Raw genomic sequence first — 27,453 nt, 5'->3', positions numbered from 1 at the left:
AAAAGGAACATCAACTCCGCGGAGGATGCTGCAGGGAACTGGGCACAGGGACAGGATTCCGCCAATGCAGAGCATTAGGCAAAAGATGTCAGACCGCCGGATCCATTTCTGGTTACCAGAGTTTAGAAAGCTTCTACACACAAATGTCTACACAGAGGGTAGGAAACGGATTAAAACATGTAGAATGCACAGCAGAACTATCTCCCAGGCTCTGTCAGCCAGTGCAAGAAATACAATCAAATCTTGAGGCGTGAAAAATGGGGTATTTCTCTTAGGTTGCCAAAAAATCCATTTTATATTGTCTGCTACAATAACACGTGCTTGAAAAGTTAGGATTAAAAAAAAAACAAACACCTTTTGCCTAGGGATGATCCTTCAAACAATTTGTCTATATTTTGACTGACTAAAAAAGGGGTATCAAGAAAATTCCAACATAAATTCCACAAAGATAATGAGTAAGGAAAAAAGCAAATATCCCAATTGAGAAACAGGCTAATATTACATAAGAAACATAACTGTATAAACATAATTTTTATAAGAAATAAAAATGGTAAGTATAAAAAATGAAAAATCTCAGTAATTAGAGAAATTCAAAACAAAATAACATTTCCCTATCAAGGAGGCATTAAAACAAAATCAATAACATTAAAGTTGATTCACTGGAAGGAAAATACATTTGTATACCTTCTGGAGGGCAATTGGCAATATTTACATAAATCCTTAAAAACCGACAGGATTTTTTGACAAATAATACAACTTATGGGAATTTATCTTATAGAAATAATTATAGCAGGAAAGAGCTGGCTGCAAGCATCATCTGTAAAAGGAAAGTTGTAAAGAATCTGATGTCTACCACGAGGATTTACTAAATAAAACAGCTGTGTCTACTCAGCAGACAACTATGCAGCCATTACAGTGTGTCTAGTATCTGTATGTCCCCAAGACGTTATTGAAATATTACACAGGAAGAAAAGCTGGGTAACTAAAACAAACAAAAAAATGCACTTATGATCCAATTTGGCAACTCTATATACATTTATTTAAATACTCAACTACATATATATATGCAAAGGGACAGAAACAAGGCCCTCCCAGATGACGGCGGCTGTCTGTGCAGCTGAGACTGGGGGTATTTTTAAATTTTTTCCCTTTTATTTTCTGAGGTTGCTATAATGAAACATATTGCTTAGGCAATACAAAAAAAACAAGAGTATTTCTTAATGTTAAATTAAATTTAAAAAAAGAGGAAAATAAAATTCCAAAATAAACTGCCGAGAGTGGAAGCAGGAAGGAAGAGTGCCAGGCCCAGCACCTTCCCGCCGAGCGGCCACCCGCACAGCAGGGGCCGCCATCCCCAGCCGACACCAAGTCTCCACGTCCTGACTTGCCCAGCTCCATCGGAAGATGCGCTCCGAGGGAGGGCAGAAGAGCGGTGTTTCAGAAAACGTCCCATGTTTCTTGAAGAACGTAAAAGGCAAAGATATTTAAATTTGGCTTCATTACACACCCATGTACCTGAAGTGAAAAAAACAAGTTCTATGTAGTTCCTAGTGGGGAGATGGGACCCCAAACCACTGGACCAAGACAAGAACCACATTTGGAATGGCCACAAGGGAGATCTGGCAAATTTTATTGAATTCAGGATCTATTTTCAGGATTCTATTGCAATACTTACTGCATAAAAAAGTGTTAAGAAATAGTGTGAAAAAATAACTGTAAAATGCAATACATATTATATAAACTCCGAAGGATTTTCCACGTGTTTCAATGCCACGAATTCAAGCATCTGAAGTCCTGCCTCCTCCAGCTCTCTTGGACCTGGGGCCATGGCATGTGCACGTCCGTGCACAGCTTAGACGGTGTATCTTCTCTCTCCCTCGTGCTTTGCCTTGTGGTACTTCATGTAATCACTATGCAGCTCCTTAAAGACGTCTCGGACCCCCGGCTGCAGCGAGGCCCGCAGGAACTGGATGTCGGGCTCAATGCACAGGTCCAGGATGAGGTAGATGCCCTCCTGCAGGAGGTCTTTCACCGCCGGATACAAGGTGACCTGGGAGAGGGGGACACACTCACTTCTCTGTGAGCGCAAACAGGCAGGTGCCAGACCCTTGAGGCTCTGACAAGGGATTCCAGCTTCTGCCACCAACTTGAGAAAAGACATTCCTTTTAAAATGTCATTTTGCTTGTAAGTGAAACAACTGACTATTCATAAACTTTTAAGTTTATATTTTGGGGAAACAGAGGCCAACTCAAGCAAACAAAAACCTGAGATGGAGTAAAACATCACGAAATCACAAGGGTAGCTTTGCTATTCAGTGAATGATGCCTCTGCACTTACCAGAGGCATTTAAAAACTTGAATCTTTAGATTTAAAAAATCTTATGGTAGGACTTCCCCAGTAGCACAATGGTTTAGAACTCGCCTGCCAATGCAGGGGACACAAGTTCGAGCCCTGGTCCAGGAAGATTCCACATGCTGTGGAGCAACTAAGCCTATGTGCCACAACTACTGAGCCTGTACTCTAGAGCCCACGAGCCACAACTACTGAGCCCACGTGCCACAACTACTGAGCCCACATGCCACAACTACTGAAGCCCGCATGCCTAGAGCCTGTACTCCATAACAAGAGAAGCCACCACAATGAGAAGCCCGCACACCGCAACCAAGAGTAGCCCCCACTCACCTCAACTAGAGAAAGCCCCTGTGCAGCAACAAAGACCCTACACAGCCTAAATAAATAAATAAATAAATTTATGGGAAAAGAAAAAATCTTATGGTAAGAGCCACCTGAACACTGTGTCATATTCTTCCTCGTGGCCAATCACGTTGGAAGCTCTACTCACTATGGGATGAGGGCGGCAACGTTGCCACCTCCCCCCAGAGCAGGGCAGGTAGGCAGTGGCTCTGACGCTCTCCAACCGGATCCCTGATAGATCCCGTCATGTGGCTCAGTGTCAGACGTGACTTATAATTACCACTTCATAGATATTTTTACTTCTTCCAACAATAACACAATGGGCCCTAAATCCCTAACTGCCCCAGAATGGTTTTATCGGTCCCTGTGTCCAAAGATGCAAGCCTTCCTAAAAATCTGGGTTAACCAAAATCTGGGCCACAGCAGGAGGAGTGGCAGCCCAGCTCTGGCGTGGCTACATCGGCTACTGGCACAAACTTTGCAGGTCAGAGATTCAGGCTGGTATGTGGACACAGAGGCCAGGACAGCAGGCACTACTCACCCTGCCAGAGCCGCCCAGGCTGCAGCCGGACCTGGGCAGGGCAGAGTCTGCCCACTGCGGCAGCTGTAGCCAGAAAGCAGCAGCAGGGTTCCGGCTGACAGGCCTGGCGTGTGGCCAGTTCTTCCTTAGTGTCCTGATGACCTAGGAGTTCATCAGGTCATCAGGAGTCCTAAAGAGGAGATTTGTTTCTGCCCCTAAGACGATACTGTTGTTCACAGATATGGTTATTTTCACACAGTAGCTCAAAAAACATCTGACAGATGATCATCTTAATTAAATTTTACTGTTTTATAGATGATAAGAACATTCAAGGGCCACAGGAGGAATGGCTTGTCTGTGATTCCATACTAAGGTATTAGGGAGGGAAAGAAAAAATAAAATGGACAAACTGAAACCAGAAGTCCTTAACCTCACTAGCTGGGTGAGGGCTTGTTCATTCATTCACTGAATCACCACTCACTAAACAAATAATTCCGTTTCCAAAGGCAAAAAGAGGCGCAGTAATTTCCCCAGTGGCAGCACTGAGGTCTGAACTGGGCCTCTGAGTCCAAATGTCACAGCCCTTTAGCTGGTGTGTCTCCTTATGAAGTACAGCCCGGAGCATGGGGAGGGGGGAATGGGACAGCAAGGCCGGTAGTATCAGGACAACACAACCCCTTTGCATCTTTACGTTAGACAGCTTATTTGGAAAACAGGGGGAAAAAGTCAATTTCTACAACATTACGGTCACTGGCCAACGAATGGAAACATCTCTAAGTTAACCTAAAAGGACCTTAGGCCAGGGGAATAGTGCAAACTATTTACTCTAAGCTATCTGATATAGAGGGACAGTTGTAAATCTGATCTACAGGTAAAAGAGAAGATAAAAGTGACCGTAACTTCCCCGACATGTCTCCAGGGTGACACATCTCTGCGTGGAAGGAACAAGGCCTGTAGGAGCAGCTGCCCCTCCTGCCCGAGGCCGTCTCACTGTCATCGGCCCAAACCACCGAAAGACCTTTACCTACGCTGCCTGCTGCTGAAAAACTTGCCATCTAGCCTGTATTTAAACTTCAACATGTTTTCCTGGTCTAGAAAGATTTATGGCTCTCTCAGTAGAAGCCTCTAGTACATATGGAATACTTCCTTCATTCCTGATTTTAAAAACAAATAAGAGTTAAAACGTAGACTGTCCTGCCAGTGGATTCTGGGACGCAACAGCCTCAGCTAATTCCCAATGCCTTTGGCCTTCAAGATTAAAATTAAAAAATAACAGATAAGCATAAATTAGACACGAATAACGAGGCTGGCAAACCAGAGACTTTTCATAAAGTAAATCTCAGAAGAATAATCAGTGACTTCAGGGTTCAAATCACAGCCTCCGCTCTTGGCCCTTGGGTAAGTGATATTGCCGTGTCTCATTCTGTTCTTCAGCGAAACAAAAAACCATGCCAGCTCCGACTTCCCTGGTGGCGCAGTGGTTAAGAATCTGCCTGCCAATGCAGGGGACATGGGTTCGAGCCCTGGTCTGGGACGATCCCACATGCTGCGGAGCAACTAAGCCCGTGCGCCACAACTACTGAGCCTGTGTGCCACAACTACTGAAGCCCGTGTACCTAGAGCCTGTGCTCCACAGCAAGAGAAGCCACCACAATGAGAAGCCCACGCACTGCAGCGAAGAGTAGCCCCCATTCACCACAACTCGAGAAAGCCTGTGCACAGCAACAAAGACCCAACCAGCCACAAATAAATAAAATAAATTTATTAAAAAAAGAAAATCATGCCAGCTTGTATTCCAGCAAAAGCTCACATATTAATGACTTGAGTGCTTGGGAAACAACAAGATTCTATAAAAATGTTAAATAATTGCAAGGAAACCAAACCCCAAGCCCATATCTCATTCAAACGACGACCTGCAGGGGCCTTTGTATGCGGCCCCAGTTCCTACACACCCCGCCCCCCGACCCGGCCAACCGTCCGCCCACGTGACGGCCATCTCCACTGGCTGAGGGATTGGGGCCGGGGCTGTGGAAACAACCTGAAGCGGGGTCAGGACGGAAGCTGAGGCCACACCAGGCCTTCTAAGGAAGCCCATTCAGACGACCCTCCCTTGAGAAACGCCAACACCTCTAATGGAACACATTTAACCAGTGGCTCGCCACCATTCTTACGAGATTTACAAAGGCGGGTATTCTATTGAGAGCAAGATAAACGATGTAACTGTGTATCTATACCTGCACAAGGAGGCAGATAATACACCTGAACACACTACTTCAAGAGCGTGACGTTCCATTTAAACAAGTAAGACACGAAGTCTCGTAACGAACTTACTACACAGGTCACGCGGGGTCTTGTGGAACTGTGAAAATAGCACACTGACACTCCAGAGTGAGGTCACTGTTGAAGAATGAATGAATTATCCAGAACACTAAGGCCAAAAGTCAGATTAATTGGGACCAGAGCGTTTAATCCAGTTGAACAAGTCTACCGGGATCTCCCCCAGGCCATCTGCCTGAGTGTTGGAGAGCGGCCCCGTGAGCCCCTGCTGCTGAGGGACCCCAGGATCCCTCTTTCTGCCTCCTGCTCTTGGACCGGGGTAACATTTCACCTCCCTCATGATCCCAGAGACTGAGCAAAACAGGCCCAGGGTTTGTGCCAGAGCAAGGAGAGACCTACCGGTGGCTGAGAGCCCCCGCGACCCGGGCACCGCCAGCGCCCTGCGTCTTCGTGCAGCCCGCACGGGGACCCTGCAGGGGCTGCAGCACACGCGGGACAGCCGCCACTGCACAGGACCGCCAGGCCCCACGGGTCGCTGGCCGCACAGCTGGGGGACCCTGCAACCGAGGACTGTGGGCTTACCTTCTGCGCCTCCATCACATACTGGGCCACCATAAAGGGGGAAAACACCCTGAACTCCTCGGCCCGCAGTGCCATGTGGCTGTACATCCTTTCCACGAGGCGGGCGCACTCCAGCACCACTGGCAGGTCCTCTGCGCTTCCTACAGAAGTAAAGAGTTTCCAAACCGATTAGCTCAAAAGCCGTGCGTTTTAACTCTTCCAATTTTACTCTTTCAACATAGCCCCAATTATTCAAACCTTCCTTTTTTTTTCCCCCCAGACTCTTTTGTTGGCTCAATTTGAAGACAGAATTAGGGAGACAGGATGTGTCCAAATATTGATCTATATTACAAAAGGAAAGGCACTTACAATCCTCAACAGTCCATGGGTTTTTTAAGGATCGGACTAGAATAACCAAGATTTTAGGGTGAAATCTTGTATTTAGAAAGGAAAATATGATTCTAAAGATAAGACGGCCTGATTATGTCTTTGCCTCGTTAAGTTTCAGAAATCATCTAGGATTTCCCCTTTATAGACAGGTATGAGACTCAACTACCATTACTAGACCTCTTGCTGGCTTCCCAGGTTTATTTCTGACTCCTAGTTCCTCCCACCCGAAAGTGCCAGGATCACCCAGGCCTTTACACACTCCTCTCCCAGGGATTCTAACAGCCTGAAGTGTCCCCGCGACCCAGGTTACATGCGCCCCAGCCCCCTCCAGACAGGCTGTCACAGCAGTTGGGGAGGGACCCCAACTCAGCAGAGCAACCTCCCCGGTTTTCACTCAGCATAGTAATACACCGTTTTTATAAAATTCTAGAAAATGCAAACAAGCCTATGGCGACGAAAAACACATCAGTGGCTCCCTGGGGCTGGGGCTGGACCCCAAGAGGGCTCTTTCGGGCATGATGCAAATGCTCTATGTTTTGACCGTTGGTGGTGCTTCCCCGCACAAATTTACCCATCAAAACTCATTAAAGGGGCTTCCCTGGTGGCGCAGTGGTTGAGAGTCCGCCTGCTGATGCAGGGGACACGGGTTCGTGCCCCGGTCCGGGAAGATCCCACATGCCGCGGAGCGGCTGAGCCCGTGAGCCATGGCCACTGAGCCTGCGCGTCCGGAGCCTGTGCTCCGCAACGGGAGAGGCCACAGCAGTGAGAAGCCCGTGTACCACACACACACACACAAAAACTCATTAAAGTATATACTGTAAACAGATGCAGTTTGTTACACATAAGTTAGGCGTCAATGAACTTGACTTTTGGAATGCACAGTATAATACGCAAATTTCTAAATAATGAGACTCTCCCCCGAATTAGAAATTTAGCAAGAATCAACAAACCTCCAGGCTGGAAAACAAGCTGTACACATAATTTATGCGATTGTCATATGGCAGCTTGCTTCATTGGTAAACAAAACAACCTTGCTGAGATGCAGCAGGAACAGTGAGCTGCAGGAACTCTGCCCCCGTATAAGATGAGCAATAAGCTGGCTCCACCACTGCCCGTTCCTCCTTCATCTCCCCGTTAAACTATGAGCTCTGTAAGGGCAAGGATGGACTTGTAGATGCTGTTATATCCCCAGTAAATGAGAGTAAACATTTCCTGAATCTAGATACGTTTTTTCTCCAGAAAAGAACTATTTCAATTAGGGGATGTTAAATGCATTCACTGCTGTGGATACAGTTAAAAAATGTCACAGTCTGAAATTTTTTAAATTGTTTACGTGTTCATTTGATGATCTGAATATTTCTTTTACGTAAACTCAACTGTGTGGTTTCATCTTCCGTAACATGTGTGGCCAGAGACATCTGTAAAATAAACACATTTGAAATCGGTATCTGATACTGTTACTCTGAATTACCTTTGTCTTTCTGCCGCCCTTCACGTATAACTGAACACACCAGTCTATGAAAACAGTTCAAGAAAGAAGGGATGGCTTTCTGCATTACCTGCAATGATAGACAAAAGACTATGAAAATATGTAGGCAACTGTTTATTTCAAGATCTGCTTTAAAGGAGTTCATATTTATTTCCTTCTTAACCTTACCTATCAGGACACTCAAAACAGTGTGGCAACTCCTTTTTGCCAGGATTTTCTAGGGAAATGCTCACCCTACTTACTTAACTCTTTTACATCCGTTTTCATGGTTCGGGGTGGGGCTTCCATGCTGCATAACTTTAGGAATCTAATGCAGCAATCCTAGTTTAGACTTTGCTGAATCTGTCTTTTACTCTGTTAGTGGTGCCTTCTGGAAATGGGTAGAAATAAATAACAAAACGTACAGTAGCCAGTGTATTCAAGTATAATTGCCACTTGAGAAAAAGATTACATAAAGCAAATCCATTTAAAATGAGAAACAAAACTTCTCATTTTTTAGCAATGAAAAGGTCTGGCTGGGACTTTATCTTGAAAAATGATATGAAAGTTATAAAACAGGCTTCTTCTTCTTTTTTTTTTTTTTTTTTTGCGGTACGTGGGCCTCTCACTGTTGTGGCCTCTCCCGTTGCGGAACACAGGCTCCGGACGCGCAGGCTCAGCGGCCATGGCTCACGGGCCCAGCCGCTCCGCGGCACGTGGGACCCTCCCGGACCGGGGCACGAACCCGTGTCCCCTGCATCGGCAGGCGGACTCTCAACCACTGCGCCAACAGGGAAGCCCAAACAGGCTTCTTTTACACTCAACCGTCCTGAGATCATGATCAAAGCAATGCACTGTCCAATAAGGCAGCCATGAGCCACATGTGGCCACTGAAATGTTAATTAATTAATGTTAAAATTCAGTTCCTAGTCATACAATTCCACATTTTACATAGTCAAGACACGTGTGGCCAACGGTTCCTGTGCTGGGTGGTGCAGATACGGAACACGCCTGGCCCAGGAGAAGTTCTACTGGGCGGCACTGCTCTAAGCCTCAGGGTGAACGAGGAGTGAATCAAGTGTTGGGACTCTTTTCTTGGGTACAGTTTATCCAAGCAAAGTCTGGAGAGCATAACACCACATTCTTTATGTCAAGTTATCAGCTTCAGCAACATGTTCAGAAAGAGGTCATTTCTGCCAAAGAATTGCAGGGCGTCATCACATTTCCAGAGGCCCCGTCTTCCTCCTCTGCTATCACAGGGATTAAATGCACACAAATCCAGGGCCAGCCCATCTGAGTTCACACCCTGGCTTAATATGCAATCCCGGACAGAACACTGAACCTTTTCTGTGCCTGTTTTCTCATTTGCAAAGTGAGGATAATAACAGGCTGTCGTGAGGGTTAAATAAGTTAAAACACGTCAAGAGCTCAGAATGGCACCAGCTGCGGATCGCCCTGCCGGGGACCCTGGCTGGGCTCACTCTGTGCTGCTCCCTGCACATTTACCCAAGCCGATTCCAGCCGGGGGCCCGTATCAACCCCCATCCACCACCCACACGGCCCAACGCATGGGCCCCGCTCCCCTGAGTCTGCCCCGCGGGCAGTGAGTGTGAGCTGCCGTCGTAAGTCACATCCTTCTTTACTGCAATACCGTGTCATTATCCTTGTCAATTCTCTCCTTTCATTAAATGGTCTAATTCTGCTCAATGATCATTCCTCACTGGTTTTGCAGGAGATGCACACAGTTTTCCGACGTCACTTTCCTCAACTGCATGAAATCCTGAATCTTTTGCAAGATCTGCAGTGTCGGTTTGTAATTGATTGGTGTTGCATTTACATTCTACGGTCACACAAAAATCTAAGAGTCAGCAGAGCTCTAACAAAGAGCCTCACAAGATAGGCAGGGCCGAAGGCGATTCTTAAGTGGGGAGGACACTGGATGGAATGCTTAGTTTTCCAGAGAATAAATTTTTTAAAAACTGCACTGCTGGCAGGTCTCCAACCTTAGAACATCAAAACACTTAAAAAATATTTGAACGCGCCTACGTATATGTGTATCTGTCCTATTTATAAGTTCCCACGCTTCCCACGTAGAGCAGAGGCACAAATGAACACCAGCCAAGGAAATCCAGTCTTGCAGCTAAAATTCAGACTCAGCTGGGTGACACTGGTCAAATCGTTCCGCAGCTCTGAGCGTCGGTTTCTCTACCAATGAAATGGGATTGCCACCAGCTACACAGACTTGCTGTAGGCGTGAAAGGAGACACACAGCAAACGTTCAATAAATGGTGGCTAAACTGGAATCTCTTCTACGGGGCGTTTGCTCCTAGTCTCATTTTATTTAAAAAGCAGCACACTGGGGCTTCCCTGGTGGCGCAGTGGTTGAGAGTCCACCTGCCGATGCAGGGGACACGGGTTCGTGCCCTGGTCCGGGAAGATCCCACATGCCGCGGAATGGCTGGGCCCGTGAGCCATGGCCGCTGAGCCTGTGCGTCCGGAGCCTGTGCTCTGCAACGGGAGAGGCCACAACAGTGAGAGGCCCGCGTACCGCAAAAAAAAAAAGCAGCACACTGTAAAACCGGAACTCAGGATGGCTCACTCCCTACATGCAATTGAATTATGAACCCGAGAGGAGATCTACGCCAGTGAGTGACATTTAAATATATGATCTGCAAAAACAGAATAATTTCTAATGGGCTTCCAGAAACACCCAGGACACAGGTATGTTCGAAGTGTCAGATCCAACACAGCCTGATGTGAAGGTCACATACTTCTCTGCTTGAGAAGCCACCTGGGCCCTAGAAATTACTCGAAGCTGGAAGTTTGTTCCGCAAACCACTGTTCTTCCCACGCCGCCGCTCTTCTCAAGGATGCGTTTCCCTGCCCAGCGGGCGCCCTGTCCTCCTCACCTTCGGGTGACACTGCAGGATCGAGAAGAGCACGTTGTGGACCCGCGGGAAGATGCGCCCATACTCGGGGGGCCTCAGGGCGTCCAGGGGCACGGCCAGCAGGACGCCGAAGGCCAGGCCAACGTGGTGCGGGTTGCCGATGGCCCCCTCCCCCTGCCTCAGCAGCGCAGCCAGGACGTCCAAGACGGGCCCGACCAGTGCCGGCGCCACGGGCTGTTCCCGACAAGCCTCTCGGGTCTGCAGCTACAGGGTGAAGAACGAGGGACAGAAGATGAAGGCGATTCTCCGGAGAAACAGCCCCAAACCCAAAATGACCGAGGGAAGAACGTCCAGACCCCAAAGTGACCCGAGTGGTCACTGGGCAGTTCAGAGAGACAAGGAGACCAGCGTCCAAGCCCCTGGGCGGCACCTGCGAGGGGCGTGGCCGTCTCGGCCCACACCCTCTGACGGATGCGCCTACCACGGAGAGAAGTAACTTCCCATAGAAGAGCTGGTTCCTCTACTTTCTCAGAATAAACAACTTCACACCACACACACAACAATGTTCTCCCAAAAGGATCCTTGGTCCTAAAATGTCTATAATTCAACTCCATCTGTCACATTTCATAAAGGACAGCTCTAGCTCAAGACAGTCAATTATTGTTCTAAAGAACGCAGAGAAGAGACTGAAGTTGAGGGGTGGCCCGAAGTCTTACCTGGGTACCCTGGGCGAGCCCACCTGTGACAGCCCTCCTCACATGGCCAGCTGTAAACAGCACCCCAGCTGAGGCCGTCTGGGGCCTCTCAGCGATCATCTTTCCTGGGCGCCCTGGCTGTGCTGACGCTGTGCTATCCCCTTTAGAGTGACCTAAACGCCTAGCCTGGTGTTTATAGCCACGTGGCCCTACTATGCGCTCGGCCAACACTGACCAGGCACTGCACTGGGCCCTATTCCCCCCTCCCCCCCTTCTTCCTGATGTTCCCCCTACATACACCTAAGTACAAATGGGCTTCGTCCACTAATGCAGATTCCCAGGGAAACAACAAAGCAACGAAACAAAAGATCCGAGAAGAAAGCAATGTCTATTCTCTAGACCCTTTTGCCCTGAGAATATGCTAACCCAAGGCAATGTTCTCACGCAGCACAAGCTACAATCAGGGTTGATAATGATGGTCAAATAGGCACTGCTCTTCCGAACCCAAGGCTGGGAATACTGACACCAGACTTTTTTTTTTTTTTTTTTTTTTTGCGGTACGTGGGCCTCTCACTGTTGTGGCCTCTCCCGTTGTGGAACACAGGCTCCGGACGCGCAGGCTCAGCGGCCATGGCTCACGGGCCCAGCCGCTCCGCGGCACGTGGGATCTTCCCGGACCGGGGCACGAACCTGTGTCCCCTGCATCGGCAGGCAGACCCTCAACCACTGTGCCACCAGGGAAGCCCCCCCTCCACTTTCTTTTTTTTTTGACACCAGACTCTTTTGAGAGCAGGAACACAGACAGCGCCCACCGGAACCAGGCTTTTGTTCTAATGAAACAAAAAGTCATGTGACTACTGTATATGTTCACATGTACCAAAATTTAACGTCTGCATGGGATTAACAATCGTCTATCTGGAACTTTACTATCCTAGTCTAGACCCATTTTTTTCCTCACTGAATCGTCATTAAACACACATATTCCTACACGCGAATGAATGCACTAAACTGCCCACAGAATTTCGTGTGGACACAGAGAGGCCCGGGACTCCTTCTCCTGTCACCTAATTTAAATGGAAGCCTCCTGTGGGCACCATGTTCCTTCCATTACGGACCACGAATGCTTTCTGACGCCCAAGGGCCTTCACATCACATCTACTGATGACACTACGTGTGCAACCAGACAGAGGTGCTGCCTGGACACCCAGACAGAAAAGCAATGTGGTTACAGCCATCTTCAGGACACGGCCCCGGAAACACACTCTGCATAATAAAACCAGAGCGTGACAGAAGCAGAAGCGCCGCCCCGTCTGCACGTGAAAGGCAGGGGCAGGGGGACGCACGACCCAGAGGTACTCACCATTAGAGCCATGACCATCTGTGGGCACGCACGCCAGAACAAACTGGCCTTCTCGCCACCAAACGGGCAGTTCAAGAGCAACTTGACCAACGTCACCGCCGACAAAACAGCCTAGGGGACAAGGGAAAACACTCAGCAGTAGGAGGAACCAGCTCTCTTGGGAAGCCCAGCTCGGGAAGCAGGCTGGTCACTGGTGCTGTGACAAAGCAGAGCCCGTTAGAACCCTGTGCTGGGGCAGGGACGAGACCCAGCTTGGGTCAAGTGCTGAGCGTGGTGCCCTTCACGTCACCTGCGGGAAGAAATGAACAAGGTGAGCAGACTGCGGCAAAGGAAGGGCCTTCTCTGTAGCGTCTCACTAAACCGAACACGTAAACGTGCCAGGACAGTGAAACACAGGAGGCCACGGCGATCTTATCAGAGGCCCGTCTCGTCAAGGTGGCGTCGGAAGAGGAGGCCGCTGTAACTCACCCGCGAGAACGGCACGTGCCTAGGGGTGAAAGGAAACACGGACAACGTGCGACAAGTAGACCAGGTGCCGGGATGACAGGTGACGGTTTCCGACCATGGGAAGGGAGGGGAAGGGACTCAGTGACCCGTGCTGGGCATCTCTCAGCATCCGCTTCAACCATCGGCCCCTTCCTCCTGCCCCTAACGCTGCAGAGCCCACACCACGAAATCCTGGCTTCTGCCCTTTGCTCCCTCTGACCACAACCCACCCCCACCCGCCCGAGCTCCGTGTGTCTCCCCGCTGAGGGTCTGCTGCCTGGCGCCCCCATCCCCCATCTCCTGGCACTCACCTGTGCTCATTGCGCTGTGCACGTACTATCCCCTCCCTGTCTCCATAGCAACGCCCCCCAGACCCACCCAAAGCCTCTCCACCTCTGACCTCAGCTCAGCCTCACCTCCTCCACGACTCTCCTCTGACCATCTGACGGGCTTACGTAGAAGTTTATGGTTTGTCTCCCCTGGCTTGCTGAAGGGAAGCCCAGAGGCCTTCTCAAAGCTGAGCCCATCGTGCTGCACACGCACGGTGAAAACTTTCAGAGGGAGAAGGGTGGCAGCAGAGATGGGCCTCGTGTTCACACAGAGGAGATGTAAGTCCTCCCTGCTGCCCCCAATCTGCTCTCTCCAGCTCTCCTCCCACCCAAAGCAAAACCCAGCTCCTGGGTGCCAATTATTACCAGCAGTCAAGAAGCCACTCATACGGCAGAGAAAGCTCAGAACCAAAAGGCCTGGGCCGCCACCCTGGGCCCAGACAGTGAGCTCCCAGCCTTCCTCTGCCTGTGCGAGCAGGGACAGCCTCTGGCCGGTCCGGCACTCAGGGCCGTTCAGAGGACCAAACTCGAGCATATCAGCTCCGCGCAGAGCCTCCCAGACACACAGGCCTAGTGGGAGTGAGGGGCTTCGTTAGCAACTACCAGACAGACTAGGGGGCTAAGGACCAAAGGGCAGCTCGTCACCCTGAAAGAGCCTCAAATGGGACCCAGGCTATGTGACCAAACCAAGTAAAAGCAGAAGTACGATGTGAGAGGTCTCACACAATGGATGTGAATGGAACTTTTTACGGGTCAGTATACAAGTACGGATTGACTTTGCACATTTGTTTAGTTTCAGCGCTGACACCGCATTGCAAGTAACTTTTCCCGTTGAAGCCCATATCACTTACGTGCTGCCGCGCAAGAGAGAAAGGAGCAACCCACCTGCAGATCTGCTCTCCACGTGTTACTGACGTCCAGTCCCTGGAGGATACTCTGCAGGGCCATCCGAAAGTCCTCTGTCGTCCCAACCTCTAACATTTGGGTGAACAAGGCTCCCAAATGAGGCTCTATCTCCTCAACTACCTGAACCGGAATCGCAGGATCTGCGAGGAAAACAAAACTGCTGTGATAGACAAGGGGCAGGTGAAATGGTGCACAGCTGCTAAAGGTCAGCATCTCAGGGACGCAGGAACGGTCACGGTGCAGGTCAAAACTGCAGGGCACATGCACAGCATGACACCACCCCCTCACACCCAGCACCTGTGCCCTGCCCATGGCATCTGTGCCCTGCCTGCAGTACCTGTACCCTGCCTGCAGTACCTGTGCCCTGCCTGCAGTACCTGTGCCCTGCCCGCAGTACCTGTACCCTGCCTGCAGCACCTGTGCCCTGCCCGCAGCACCTGTACCCTGCCTGCAGCACCTGTACCCTGCTCATGGCACCTGTGCCCTGCTCATGGCACCTGTGCCCTGCCCACGGCACCTGTACCCTGCCTGCAGCACCTGTACCCTGCTCATGGCACCTGTGCCCTGCACCCGTCACCTGTGCCCTGCCCACGGCACCTGTGCATTGCACCCGGCACCTGTGCCCTGCACCCGGCACCTGTGCCCTGCCCACGGCACCTGTGCCCTGCACCCGGCACCTGTGCCCTGCCCATGGCACCTGTGCCCTGCCTGCAGTACCTGTACCCTGCCTGCAGCACCTGTGCCCTGCCTGCAGCACCTGTACCCTGCCCGCAGCACCTGTACCCTGCCTGCAGCACCTCTACCCTGCCCATGGCACCTGTGCACTGCATCCGGCACCTGTGCCCTGCACCCGTCACCTGTGCCCTGCCCACGGCACCTGTGCCCTGCACCCGGCACCTGTGCCCTGCACCCGGCACCTGTGCCCTGCCCATGGCACCTGTGCCCTGCCACGGTACCTGTGCCCTGCCACGGTACCTGTGCCCTGCCCATGGCACCTGTGCCCTGCCCGCGGCACCTGTGCCCTGCACCCGGCACCTGTGCCCTGCCCGTGGTACCTGTGCCCTGCCCGCGGCACGTGTGCCCTGCCCACAGTACCTGTGCCCTGCCCGCGGTACCTGTGCCACCTGTGCCCTGCCCACGGTACCTGTGCCCTGCCCATGGCACCTGTGCCCTGCACCCGGCACCTGTGCCCTGCCCATGCACCTGTGCCCTGCCCGCGGCACCTGTGCCCTGCCCACGCACCTGTGCCCTGCCCATGGCACCTGTGCCCTGCATCCGGCACCTGTGCCCTGCCCACAGTACCTGTGCCCTGCCCGCGGTACCTGTGCCACCTGTGCCCTGCCCACGGTACCTGTGCCCTGCCCACGGCACCTGTGCCCTGCACCCGGCACCTGTGCCCTGCCCATGCACCTGTGCCCTGCCCGCGGCACCTGTGCCCTGCCCACGCACCTGTGCCCTGCCCATGGCACCTGTGCCCTGCACCCGGCACCTGTGCCCTGCCCACAGTACCTGTGCCCTGCCCGCGGTACCTGTGCCACCTGTGCCCTGCCCACGGTACCTGTGCCCTGCCCACGGCACCTGTGCCCTGCACCCGGCACCTGTGCCCTGCCCACGGCACCTGTGCCCTGCACCCAGCCCGGAGAAAAGCCCGAGAGAATGAGGAGGAAGATGATGTTCAGCTGGGCTTGTCTCTGGACCATGAGAGACAGGTGACCGGCACTTTCTTTATACTCTTTTTCTACTTTGCTTATATTCTTTTATAAAATCAATAGGGGCACAGGGGTGGGGTGGTGCTTTAACACAGACGGGGATGTTGAAGAGATGGAAAGAACCCCAAGCTTGTGGGGACTGCCCGCTGCAGTCACCCAGTTGTTCCCACTTAATGCAGGACAGCCTTCTGAAGTAAACCCAGTGTCCCCAGGTTTCATCAGAGAGCCCACGGTTAGGGAGTTCAAGGCCCTTTACAATCTGACTCCAGAGTAACTTTCCAGCCCCGTTCCAGCCAGCAGACTATCCCACACTGCAGAAGACACTCCTACGCCCCAGTCTTTGCTTACAGGGGGCGGGCGGGACCAAGGCTTCAAGAGAGAACATCTAGGTCCAAGTGTTCCACAAACTTAAGATCCTGGATGCAGGACCTCTCTGGGCCTCAATTTGCTCATCCGTGAAATGGGTAGAACAGCACCAACTCTTGCAGTTGGCAAATCAAAGAAAGGGCACCGCAGACTCCCATCCCTGGGAGGCTGAGTGTCAGCACTGCCACCTTCCCCGCCCTCCCTTCACCCACCTCCCATGGCGGAGGCCTCGCCTGCCTGCACAATCCACCGCTCTGGTCATTTCAGAGCCTTTCCTCACCCTGTGACTCAGGTAACTTGTGTGAACGTCTGTTTACTGAATTAGACAAGGCAAAATCAACAGCCCGTTCATCTCCAGAGGAGGACACAGTTCCACATGTATATGAAGCGTTTTTAAAACGGGTGGGTTCTTATAACTGAACGGAGGCAGCTGATTCTCCTGTCAGAGAGCATTTCTTAAAAATGCTCATTTTTCTGAGCTGAAACCTACCTGAATCACCCCCGAGGACCCAGGTGGTCACCTTAACCCTCCCTCTCCCAGCCCAAAGCCTTGGGCCACTCCCCCCTTGGCCTTTGCTCCAGACCTCCCATCACCCTGGTCCCTTCTCTAGGCCCAGTCTAGCAGCTCAGGTGCCTGAGGCCTGGGCCCTGGGGCAGTGCTCAGGCCTGCGATCTGGGGAAGCAGTGGGGTGGCTGGCCTCACTCCCGACCGCGGCTCTGCCCCCGAAGTCAAAGGTACCAGCAGTCCAAGGACACACAGTTAGGACTTAGGGGCCACCTCCATTTCAGGGATAAAGGCAGACACTGCGTTCTGCAGGGGGTTGCAGGGATAAAGGGGAACACTGCATTCTGTCTAACGAAGGGGCAGGAGGGTCAGAGCTTCGGACCACCGGGGGCCATATCTTAGGACGTTCGTTTAGAATGCTCTAACCAGTGTTAACAGAGGACTGAATTTCAGCCCCCGTTACTAAGGTGACACCGTTCCCTACGACAGCAGCTGACAGGGTGAGACAGAACACGTGAGACCGAAGCCTTTCAGTCAATCCACAACCAGGGCAGATCAGAAAGGGGGGCAGCAGAGTGTCCTTCAGGTTACAGCACCCCAGCCCTGGCCTTGGCCCAGGCGGCCTTGCTTCCTACGGGGCCCAGAGAACACCTGTGTGTGCTGTGATGGCTGGGCTAGGCTGGCAGACTCCCCAGCCCCACCTCAGAGGCCTACCCTAGCTAGCCTCCACCTCAGTACCAGCCAAACAAGAAGAAAATGGACCCACGCCAACTGGGAACAGTGCCACCTTGATGAGCTCAAGTTAGGGACGGACCCTAGCCTGCTAACCTCTGACCTCGGGGACAGCAGGTAGTGACTGTCCTGCTGGAGAGAATGAAGACACCGGCTGGGTTTTCAGTCCTGATTAGCTGGCCTGCAAGGGTGACATCCGACTACAACACTGCGATGACATCACAGGCTGAGCCTCTGTCCAATCAGCACCCACAGCCCCACGACGCCCGGTACCACTCTGAGACCTGCGGGACGATGTCCTACCCTCAAGGAATTTTATGAGGTTCCCTATAAATTAAGTCACTTGGAGTTTTGAAAAGTTGGCAGATTTTATCTTTCTGAAGTCCACTGACGGCGCTGAAGATCTGATACTGAAGGGCCTACGAATAAAGATGAAACGGTCTATGTTGACCTCTGGGGCCAGGACAGAGAGGCTAAAACAGAGAAGAGTGGTTCAAAACTATAAACTAGAACAATCTCCAAAATAAGTGAAAAACTGAAGTGCAAAACAATATACCTAGAAGGCTGCTGTCTGTCTAAAAAGCAGGTAAAACAACTGTGAAGGTAACTGCTTACAGGTGCAGAGAAGGCAGACACCAGAAACGAACTCCGGGGAGGGAGAGTTTCTCCCAGGTCATCGTGTGGTACCTTCAGAAATGCAGACCTGCTTCAAAAAGGAGAGGGGGAGCAACTCACCTGGCTGCCGCTTAGCGACCTCTCACCAAAAGCTCTACGGTACAGAACTAGCTCAAGAGAAAACGTCTCACCTGCAAGGACTTTTCTCACAGATTGAAACACAGAGGTAAACACAGACTCCTTCTGGGGGTGCAGTTCTGGGGCTAAAAAGAACAGAGTCAAAAACTGCACAGCTGCCTGGAGAGATGGGGTGTCTCCTGCTAGATCCGGCAAGTCCGACAGGATCTGAGAGTAGACAGCCTGGTAGAGGGCGGCATGGGGCAGCAGCACGTGGTCCGTCCCGCCGTGCCCAGAGCACAGGGCCACATCGGCCTCCAAGAGCGAGGCGACCGACGAGAGGACGGGCGGCGGGAGGCGGCGGCCCCGGGCCCCGCGGGCAGTGCAGAGCTGGAGCACGGCCCCCGCCTGTACCACAGCCGCCTGCAACAGCTCACGCGGTGCTTCCAGAGCCTCGTGCTGCTCCTGCTCCTTGACCAAAGGCCCCAGCGCCTGGCACAGCTTGGTTAAGGACACCAGAAGGAGCTGCTGGCCCAGAGGTGTCTGATCTTCCGACCGTGTGCCTGGAGCTGCTTGAGGGCGCAGCTGGGAACTCGAGAGGAACGCAAGGATTTTCCCAAAATTGAGCTCCGGGCTGAGCTTCCTCTGGAGGAGCACCTGCAGTGGCTGTTCTAAGAACGTCCCCACCACCTGGAGGAATTCCAGCCAAGAGGGGTCGTCCATGTCCACAAGAAACCTCCTACTGGCTTTGAACAAGGAGGTCAGCGTGATCTCAAAGATATCGCTAACGTACATGACCCTGAGCACCGACTGGGCGCTCTTCCCTCTCTGCAGGTAACCGAGAAGCCGGTAGCACGTCATCAAGAACCTGAGGGTCAGCGAGGGGGAGCAAGAACTGCCCAGCACGGTGCCGGCCAGGGACAGCAGCAGGAGAACACAATGCACGTGGCAGGGGGGCGGGAGGCTGTCCAGCTGCAGAGCAGAAAGAACCTCCAAAAGCCGAAGAATGCTCTCCAGCTGCTCTCCCTCCAGCTGGACGGGGGAGTCACCCCTGGCCAAGGAGAGTAAGTTTTGGGCGATTTCTCCCCTTGGCTCTACACCTTCCGACCCGACCTTTGGAAATCTGCTTTCCCCGTGAGTCACGACCACATAATCCCCTTCAAAAAGCCAGGGCAGCTGCTGGCGGAGAAGAGCAGGGCCCCCCTGGGCGCCAGCACACAGGATGCCAGCGCAGCTCGCAGTCACGCGCAGTAAGAGCGCAGAGTGGAGGGACTGCATTTCGGGGAGGAGAGGGCTGTGAAGGACGGCCTTCGATATTTCTTCAAGTGTGATGTCTGGCTCCTCCTCCGCCGGGCCTTCCTGGGCTTTGCTCGTTGGCAAAGTTCTCAGCAGGATGTCGGCCAGGTACCGCAGGTCGTCTGGACAAAGATAGGATGCTAAGATCGTGAGATTGGACATGACCAAGTGCCAGTGGGCGACGGGGTAGGTGAGCGCACTCACTGTCCCCACCTGGCCGTCCCAGGAGGCCGTCGTCCCCCGGGTCAGGCTCGCTCTCCCGGAGCCCAGGATGTAGGCGGCATCGCGCCTCAGAGCAAGGAGGGCTTCTTCAGACTGGACGCTCGCTTGCAGCAAGGTGTTTTTCATCCTCTGCAGGTGGAGCTGCTCCAAGCAGTACCTGCCGAGGGAGTTGGACTGAGCCGCAAACTCCTCTATCTCCTTCCACTGCCTGGCCTCCACGCCCGGGAGCAGCGGGGGGAGGCTCGAGGGCTCCGGGGCGGTGCCCGCGAGGGCCCCGGGCTCAGAGCGATACGGGTCGCAGCTCAAGCCCAGCACCGTGTCCACCTGGGCCCAGGTGTGGGCGAGCAGGAGCGCAGAGTCACCGACCCTCTGTTGCCAGGGCTCGGGCACCGAGGGCTGGGGCTTGCAGAGGAGGTCCAGCAGGGGCTTCACGAGGCCCCGCAGCGTCTCGTCCATGGTGCGCCGCGTGCGCCTGACCACGGGCAGGGGCGAGTCGCCATCCAGGCTCCGCGCGTGGACCATGACGCAGTGCAGCAGCGAGCTCAGTGACAGCGACTTCAGGGCCATGTCCATGTCACCCTGCAAATCAGGCAGGACCAGAGACTGGAAGCTCTCCAGGATGAGGGCCCAGGCGTCCAGGACCTGGCTCGGGGGCAGATCCGGGAGGCACTCGCGGAGCACAGCAGCGGGGCCCGCAGACAGCACGGGCAGCCTGAGCGCCTCGGCCGCGGGGCGACAGATCACGCCCAGCACCTCCCCGAACAGCCGGGGCACCTGCCGGAGCTTGGCGAACGTCTGGAAGAGTGTACCGATCAGTGCCTCCTGGGCTTTCTGGGTCCGCGACTCTGCGACTTCTGCGTCGATCCAAGCTGAAGCCAACAGGTCGTCCAGGTCTGGCTCCAGAATCAAATGATTCAGAGACAGCAAAGCCTTGAGGCAGCGGAACCAGGCTGGCACGGGGGCCTGTGGGTGGTTTAGCAGCGTCTCGGCCAGACGGCGGTAGAAGCGGAACTGAGTCTCCCCGTGCCGAATCCGGTCAGTGGCAATGTTGTAGATAGTACTACTGGCCACTGAATTTAGCAGCTGTTCCAAGGCCAGGAGTTCCACGGTCCAGTCAGACGCAGACAGGGCTTGCAGCTGCTCCTCCCGCAGGTGGGAAATCCTTAAGCAACCGAACAGCGGAGGGAGCACCTTGAAGCAGAGCAGCTGGTTCCCCTCCTTGAGGTAAGAATCTACAAAGAGCTTGTACAGCAGGGCCACGGAGTTGGCCACCACAGCAGCCTGAAGGGACGGTTCACAGTAGCCGGCATCCACCAGCCTGGCCGTCACGGTGCCCAGGGGCGCTAGGAGATTCTTCATGGCCCCCATCTTCGTGTCACCTTGCTGCTGCTCCAAGAGCTCCTCTTTGTAGGAAGGGAGCAGCTCGGCCTGAAAAGCTCCACCTCGAAGCACGGCCTCGATCTGACTCCTAATGTCCCGGCCTAGCGCCGGCCGCAGCAGGCCCTGGCCAGCCTGGGTCCACGTGCCTGCCAAGAGTAAGTGTCTCAGGACCAGGCAGGGCTGGAGCAAGTGTGTGGTCACCTCCCCAAAGGTGCGTCTTGGGTTGACCTGCTGCCGCTGAATCGAGAGGTAAAGGCCGAGGGTCAGGTGAAGAACCTCGAACAACTGGGGCACCACGGCTCCCGGCTGCCTACAGGCCAACCAGCATAGCTGGCTCAGCAGGTCGACCGTCAGCTCCTGCCTGGCTGTGTAGATGACAGCAAGGGCGGGTGTCGAGAGGATACCCTGGCAGCAGCTCAGCACAACACAGATGCTCCTCTGAGATCCCAAGAGAGCAAACTCGGCCATTCTCTCATTGATGATCTGACCATTAAGAAAGAAAGAAAACTCATCACTGACCCTAAACCCACACGTACACACAAAAAATACAACACAATCAGTGAACTCACTCCTTGCCCTCATCTGAATGAGAGAAATGCCCAGATTCGCACATCTAAGTGAACTTGGCATTTCCTTAGCGCACCAAAGGAAGGCAGAGGACCTGTCTTAACTCCTACACACATCCATCTGCTACCAGTATAAACCTGGGAAGGGGCTCAGTGCCTTTGTAAATTTGCTGTCCCTTTTTAAAGAGCAGAGTTTTATAAGGCTTAAACTCCTAAGATTTCACTTTTTCTTAGATCCTAAACCTGTAATTCAACTTAGATGCTACAGGTAGATGGACAGTGGCCTTGGGTTATGATCCTGTGGTCCAAAACACATTTTTATAATCAGTCATACTGTTTGTATTTAAAAAGCCAAAGCAAAAGGCATTCTTAAAAGAGGAAAGTAAACGCTGCCAGCTACTACTTAACATACAGCAAACCCACAGTCTATTGCTTCCAAAATTCTGAAATTCACAAGCACCAGAAATTATGAGGGCCAGACAGGTTCCAAAGTTCACTTATAGGCTAAGTGACTTGCTCCCAGCCTTACGGCATCTGAGAATCAAATTTATCCTAGGTGTTAAGTTAGCAGTAGCCCAAGGACACAGGTGTGTTTATCTCCATCCGAGTAACTGCTGGCTCTGGAAAAGCCGAAACAAAGATATCACATACTTAAATGCCAGCACACGTACTAGAGTGATCTCCAAATTTTTCTGATTATACAACTTTTTCCACACTTATACCCGATAAAGTTATAAATTATATGTATGCACTATAGCACTAGTATCTTATATAATTATAAAGCATACATAGAAATTAAAGTGACTTTTTAAAAAACATATAGAGATGTAAGATTTTCTTCCCACACTCCCAAAGAACCATTCAGAATAACCCACTTTGGTGACCACTGGTCTATCATTTTAAAAAGTGACACAATTTAGAGCATAATTTCAAGAACCACTAAAGCCTATGAACCATCAGGCATCAACCATTTAATTCTTCTGTTCCCAGCCTCTACTGCTTTTCTCCTGCGCACACGCTCGTGTGGGTGAGGCTGCAGCGTAGAGCGCAGGCTTTGCCATCAGACAGATGGAGGTTCAAATCCCAGCTCTGCCACTTACTTTCTGTGTGACTTTCGGCAGGTTACCTGGCCCACGCTCAGTACTCCTTATTTGTGCTTTTTATTGTCACCGGCTATTCTCACAGTATTTCAAAATACTCAATACTGACAGTGAAGTTTATAATCCCGACCTGAGACTTCAAAATCACGGAGCCAAAAACCTTTGAGGAAATTCTCATCCAGATTTTGGCCTTTGACCTCCCTCCAGTCCAGCAGAAAGGTGAAAAAAAAAGTCATAAAGTAGCATCATTTGCTGGCTACCTTTTCCAGCTAAAAAGGTAATTAACCACTTTACGAAAAAGTTCTAAGCTTTTCATAATATAAAGTGCTTAGCACGGTGTAGCGCATACAATATGCATTCAATAAATATCAGTCGTTATTATAACTCTAAAAATATTATTTCTTTCTCCTCCCCTACTTTGATATTGTCTGTATCTTCATATCATTAACCGTAAGACAAATAAGCCTCCAGCATTAACAGGAAATCAATAGAGATACGTGTAACACTTATAGGATAACACAGGAAACTGTTAATTACCTTGAGGAGGGAAATCTGAAGGTTAATTGTCTTTCCATTCTTGAGGAGATTCTGCAATTTTCTGCTATGTAGAATGTTATCCATATAGATCCAAAGCCTTTCGACAATGTCTTCCGTCAGTTCAAGTTTTTTCTTATAAAACGCAACCAACGACTGTCGTGCCCAATCAAGTAATACCTGAATTTGGAATATACTTTAAAAATAAACGAATAACCAAATACAATTGCCAGGGGGGAAAAACTCTCCTTTAAAACTTATCTTTGGTAACATTATATTACATTTTGGTGTCTTAAAATATTTATTATTAAAGAATCAATCAAAAAAACTACGTGTGTCTTCATCTGGGGCCAATAAAAAGTTTCAAGAGAAACCGGTTTCTTCTAACTAATTGCTTCCAAGTTTTACAAGTTAAAAGCACAACAACAATTGCTCAGAATGGCCACAAAAGGAATGACACACAAAAGCAAAAATGCAGAGTCAGAAGACCAGGGTTTGTGTCCTGGCTTCCCGAGTTAACTGCAGCTTCATCCCGAAACCTATTTACCCTGTTCAGAAGACAGAGAGTCTTCTATGAAATGATTCACAAGTGCTGTATTAAAAGGAGGGCTGGACATAAACAGTTTCCATTATTGTGACATGTTTCCTTATTCATAAACACAAGGAAAAGTGGTGAGGCTTCAGCTCAGGACACCAGAACTGTCAATAACAACACGAATAGTGACAAACGCTAAAAGGAAAAAACTCTCTCTGGAGAAGGGTAATGGAAACCTTGATGAAATTGCCTGCCACGGCTGCCAGGTCAAACAGACAAAATGATTCTCAGGTGCAGCCAGATTTAGAAACGACTAGCTCTGCTAGTGCTCTACATACTGGACCTCATCATTTCAATGGCTGTAATCCACCTGACACATTTTGTGCTGCTTAATACTAGCAAATGAGTATCTAACTGCATGAGCTCATCATCCCGATGTCTCCATTGTATTAACTGCTTTTCTTAGTCAGATAAGCTTGAGAAATGTTAACAAAGAGCTATGTCTTTCTTGGTTCCTAATCTGTTTCTAATCTATCGGTTTCTAATCTATTTCCCCTCAGTTTACTACAAATGCTAAAGCTTCCCTACTTCCAGCCTTCCATTCATCAAGTTCCAAAGACGTTTAACAAAGCACCAACAAGAATTGCTTATGGAGCATCACTTAGGATTTACAAACAAATGAAGCTGCCAACAAACTCAGAACTTAACTTCTGTAACCTAAATCCTAATTTGCTCACTGATGCACATATTTAATTCAGAATATAAGAGATGTTTCCAAACATAAACGAAATGCTGAGGTTTTGTAACAGAAAAACTTTGTTAATGTAATACCTAACTACTTACTTTATCTCACTGATAGGACTTTTAACTTTCTAACCATGTTTCCCTTCCCCAACCTTTAATCTTTTTAAATTTTAACTAAATGTCAATATGCAATTTACATAAGTGATCATTAGTTTAGGTTGTAGAAATGTAACTTTCACATTAAACTTACTTGTTCTTTATTTGGAAGAACACACTGATGGGAAATCCAGGCAAAGTGCGCTAGTTTTAGTTTATCTTCCCAGGAAGTTGTCTTGCTTTTAAGTTTTAGAGAAATGCCAGAATAAACAGCGGCCATTGCTGTGCTTTACCTACAATTTAAAGCAATGGAAAAAATTTATATTTTTTTAATATAAAGGACCAGAATATTAAGGTCAAACTTAATAGGCAGCAGAAAATGAACACTATGTACCTTATTGTCTACATAACTTATACTCCTTTAAAAATATTTTTCTAATGAATTAAACACTGTTGGGCAGAAGTTTATACATAAGATGCTTGAGTCCATGAGTTTCTTGGAGGAAATTCAAACAGACGATGGATTACACACACACATACAAGTATTCCTGCTGTGATCAAACATCACATCCTCAGAGGTCAGTGCGCAGGAATTCAATGGAACAAAACCCAAAGTGTTCAAATTACTTGTGAAAAGATTCGTTCACACATGGTTTTAGACTGAAAGAGTTTTTTCTGCAAAAATATTCTAATACATACTATAGAGTATATACTAGGACCCACCCCACTGAACAGTTTAAAAAGATAAATAGGGCTTCCCTGGTGGCGCAGTCGTTGAGAATCTGCCAGCTAATGCAGGGGACACGGGTTCGAGTCCTGGTCTGGGAGGATCCCGCATGCTGCGGAGCAACTAGGCCCGTGAGCCACAACTACTGAGCCTGTGCATCTGGAGCCTGTGCTCCGCAACAAAAGAGGCCGCGATAGTGAGAGGCCCGCGCACCGCGATGAAGAGTGGCCCCCGCTTGCCACAACTAGAGAAAGCCCTTGCACAGAAACGAAGACCCAACACAGCAATAATTAATTAGTTAATAAACTCCTACCCCCCAACATCATCTTTAAGAAAAAAAAAGATAAATAAGCAGTATTTGGAAATAGTACAAGTACAAAAGAATATATAGTATGTTCTTATACAAAAGAAATATAGTATAAACCCAGTCCCAACAGATAGAATGTTTTTTCACCTGCAACAGTAACTTCATAAACTTACCAACACACACTGCTTCTAAGACTCTACAGAATATAGTTACATGATTAACGCTGGAAGGATACAATTATGAATAAAGAAGGAACACAAACATACCAGCCACCTATAATCCTATAAAACTGAGGTAAATGTAGCTTAGAGTTTCCTAAAAGCCAAAGTAAAAAGGGGAGAACATATCAGGTTAAGTCATTTTCATTACATAAAAGTAAACAAGTCAGTTCCTCAAGGGAGAAAGTTTTTCATGATACTTAATACTGAAATAAAATTATCGTAAATAACAAAATAGGGCCAATGAAATACCGAGAAAAGATCGCAGCCCCGTGATTCCAATTTAAATACTGTCAAACCAAAACAATTTGCTATCCTGAGAACTGGATCGCTGGATTTTTAAAATCTAAGGGGTCTGAAATCCTATAGACCTACCTTCAGAGCTAATTCTCAATAGGGATTTTTACAGGGAATGAGCGAACATCGGATGAAAGACAGGTTCAGCACGGTACCCTTCACTATTTCAGAGGCTAGAACAGTCAAATGCTGTCAGTCTTCCTCTTTGTCGAAACGTCCAATATCCATTCAACAGCTACAATTTAACTTCTAAATTCAATGTTATACAGCCATGGCGACAGCTACAAAGTACTTTAAAAGTATCTGCAGAACTGGCTACAAAGACGCCCCATACACCCTCCCGGATCTGTCAACCTTGGGCCCTCGGTGCCCGCAGCGATCCCTGCGAGCGGGCGTGGAAAGCCTGGTGCGGACCGCAAAGCCCCGTCCGTCCTCGCGCGGCCACGCTAAACCCTGCGGAACAGAAGGAAGCGAGCAGCCAGGAGCGAGGCGAGGGGCCGCCGGAGGAGCAAGCCAGCGTGGGAGGGCCATGCCCAGGTAGGGAGCTCACCTGGAGGGACCTGGTCACCTGGGAAGGACCGCGGGCGGGGCGGAGGGTCGGCTGGGAGGGGGCTCACCTGCAGGCCGCCCCCAGGTGAGGAACTCACGCAGACCCCGCCGTGAGGGGCGGCGGGCGGGGCGGAGAGCAGTCACCGGGTGGGGAGCTCTCCCGGCGGCCAGCCCTGGATGGGGACCGCGCAGGGACGAACGGCCGCAGCACCGGCGGGACCGACTCCGGGGCCACCACGTGGGGGATCGCGCTCCTTCCTCCG

At 50.6% G+C, this 27,453-nt stretch overlaps 1 protein-coding gene across 1 annotated transcript; it reads right to left on the bottom strand.

The window, feature by feature from the left end:
• Window positions 1-1,161: 1,161 nt before the first annotated feature.
• On the bottom strand, window positions 1,162-25,372 carry URB2 (URB2 ribosome biogenesis homolog; the record flags this gene model as incomplete). The annotated part of the gene is made up of 9 exons (XM_082673414.1): window positions 1,162-2,050; window positions 6,075-6,214; window positions 7,915-8,002; window positions 10,821-11,063; window positions 12,855-12,965; window positions 14,555-14,715; window positions 18,694-22,000; window positions 23,721-23,897; window positions 25,247-25,372. 9 exons carry the CDS (start codon window positions 25,370-25,372, stop codon window positions 1,853-1,855), a joined length of 4,551 nt encoding a protein of 1,516 aa, XP_082529540.1. The 3' UTR covers window positions 1,162-1,852.
• Window positions 25,373-27,453: the final 2,081 nt, after the last annotated feature.

Source organism: Grampus griseus (assembly GCF_964374135.1).
Source record: "Grampus griseus genome assembly, chromosome: 16".
NCBI lineage: Eukaryota > Metazoa > Chordata > Mammalia > Artiodactyla > Delphinidae > Grampus > Grampus griseus.
Note: the sequence above shows the minus strand (reverse complement) of the source record. Positions and strands in the feature narration are given on the sequence as shown.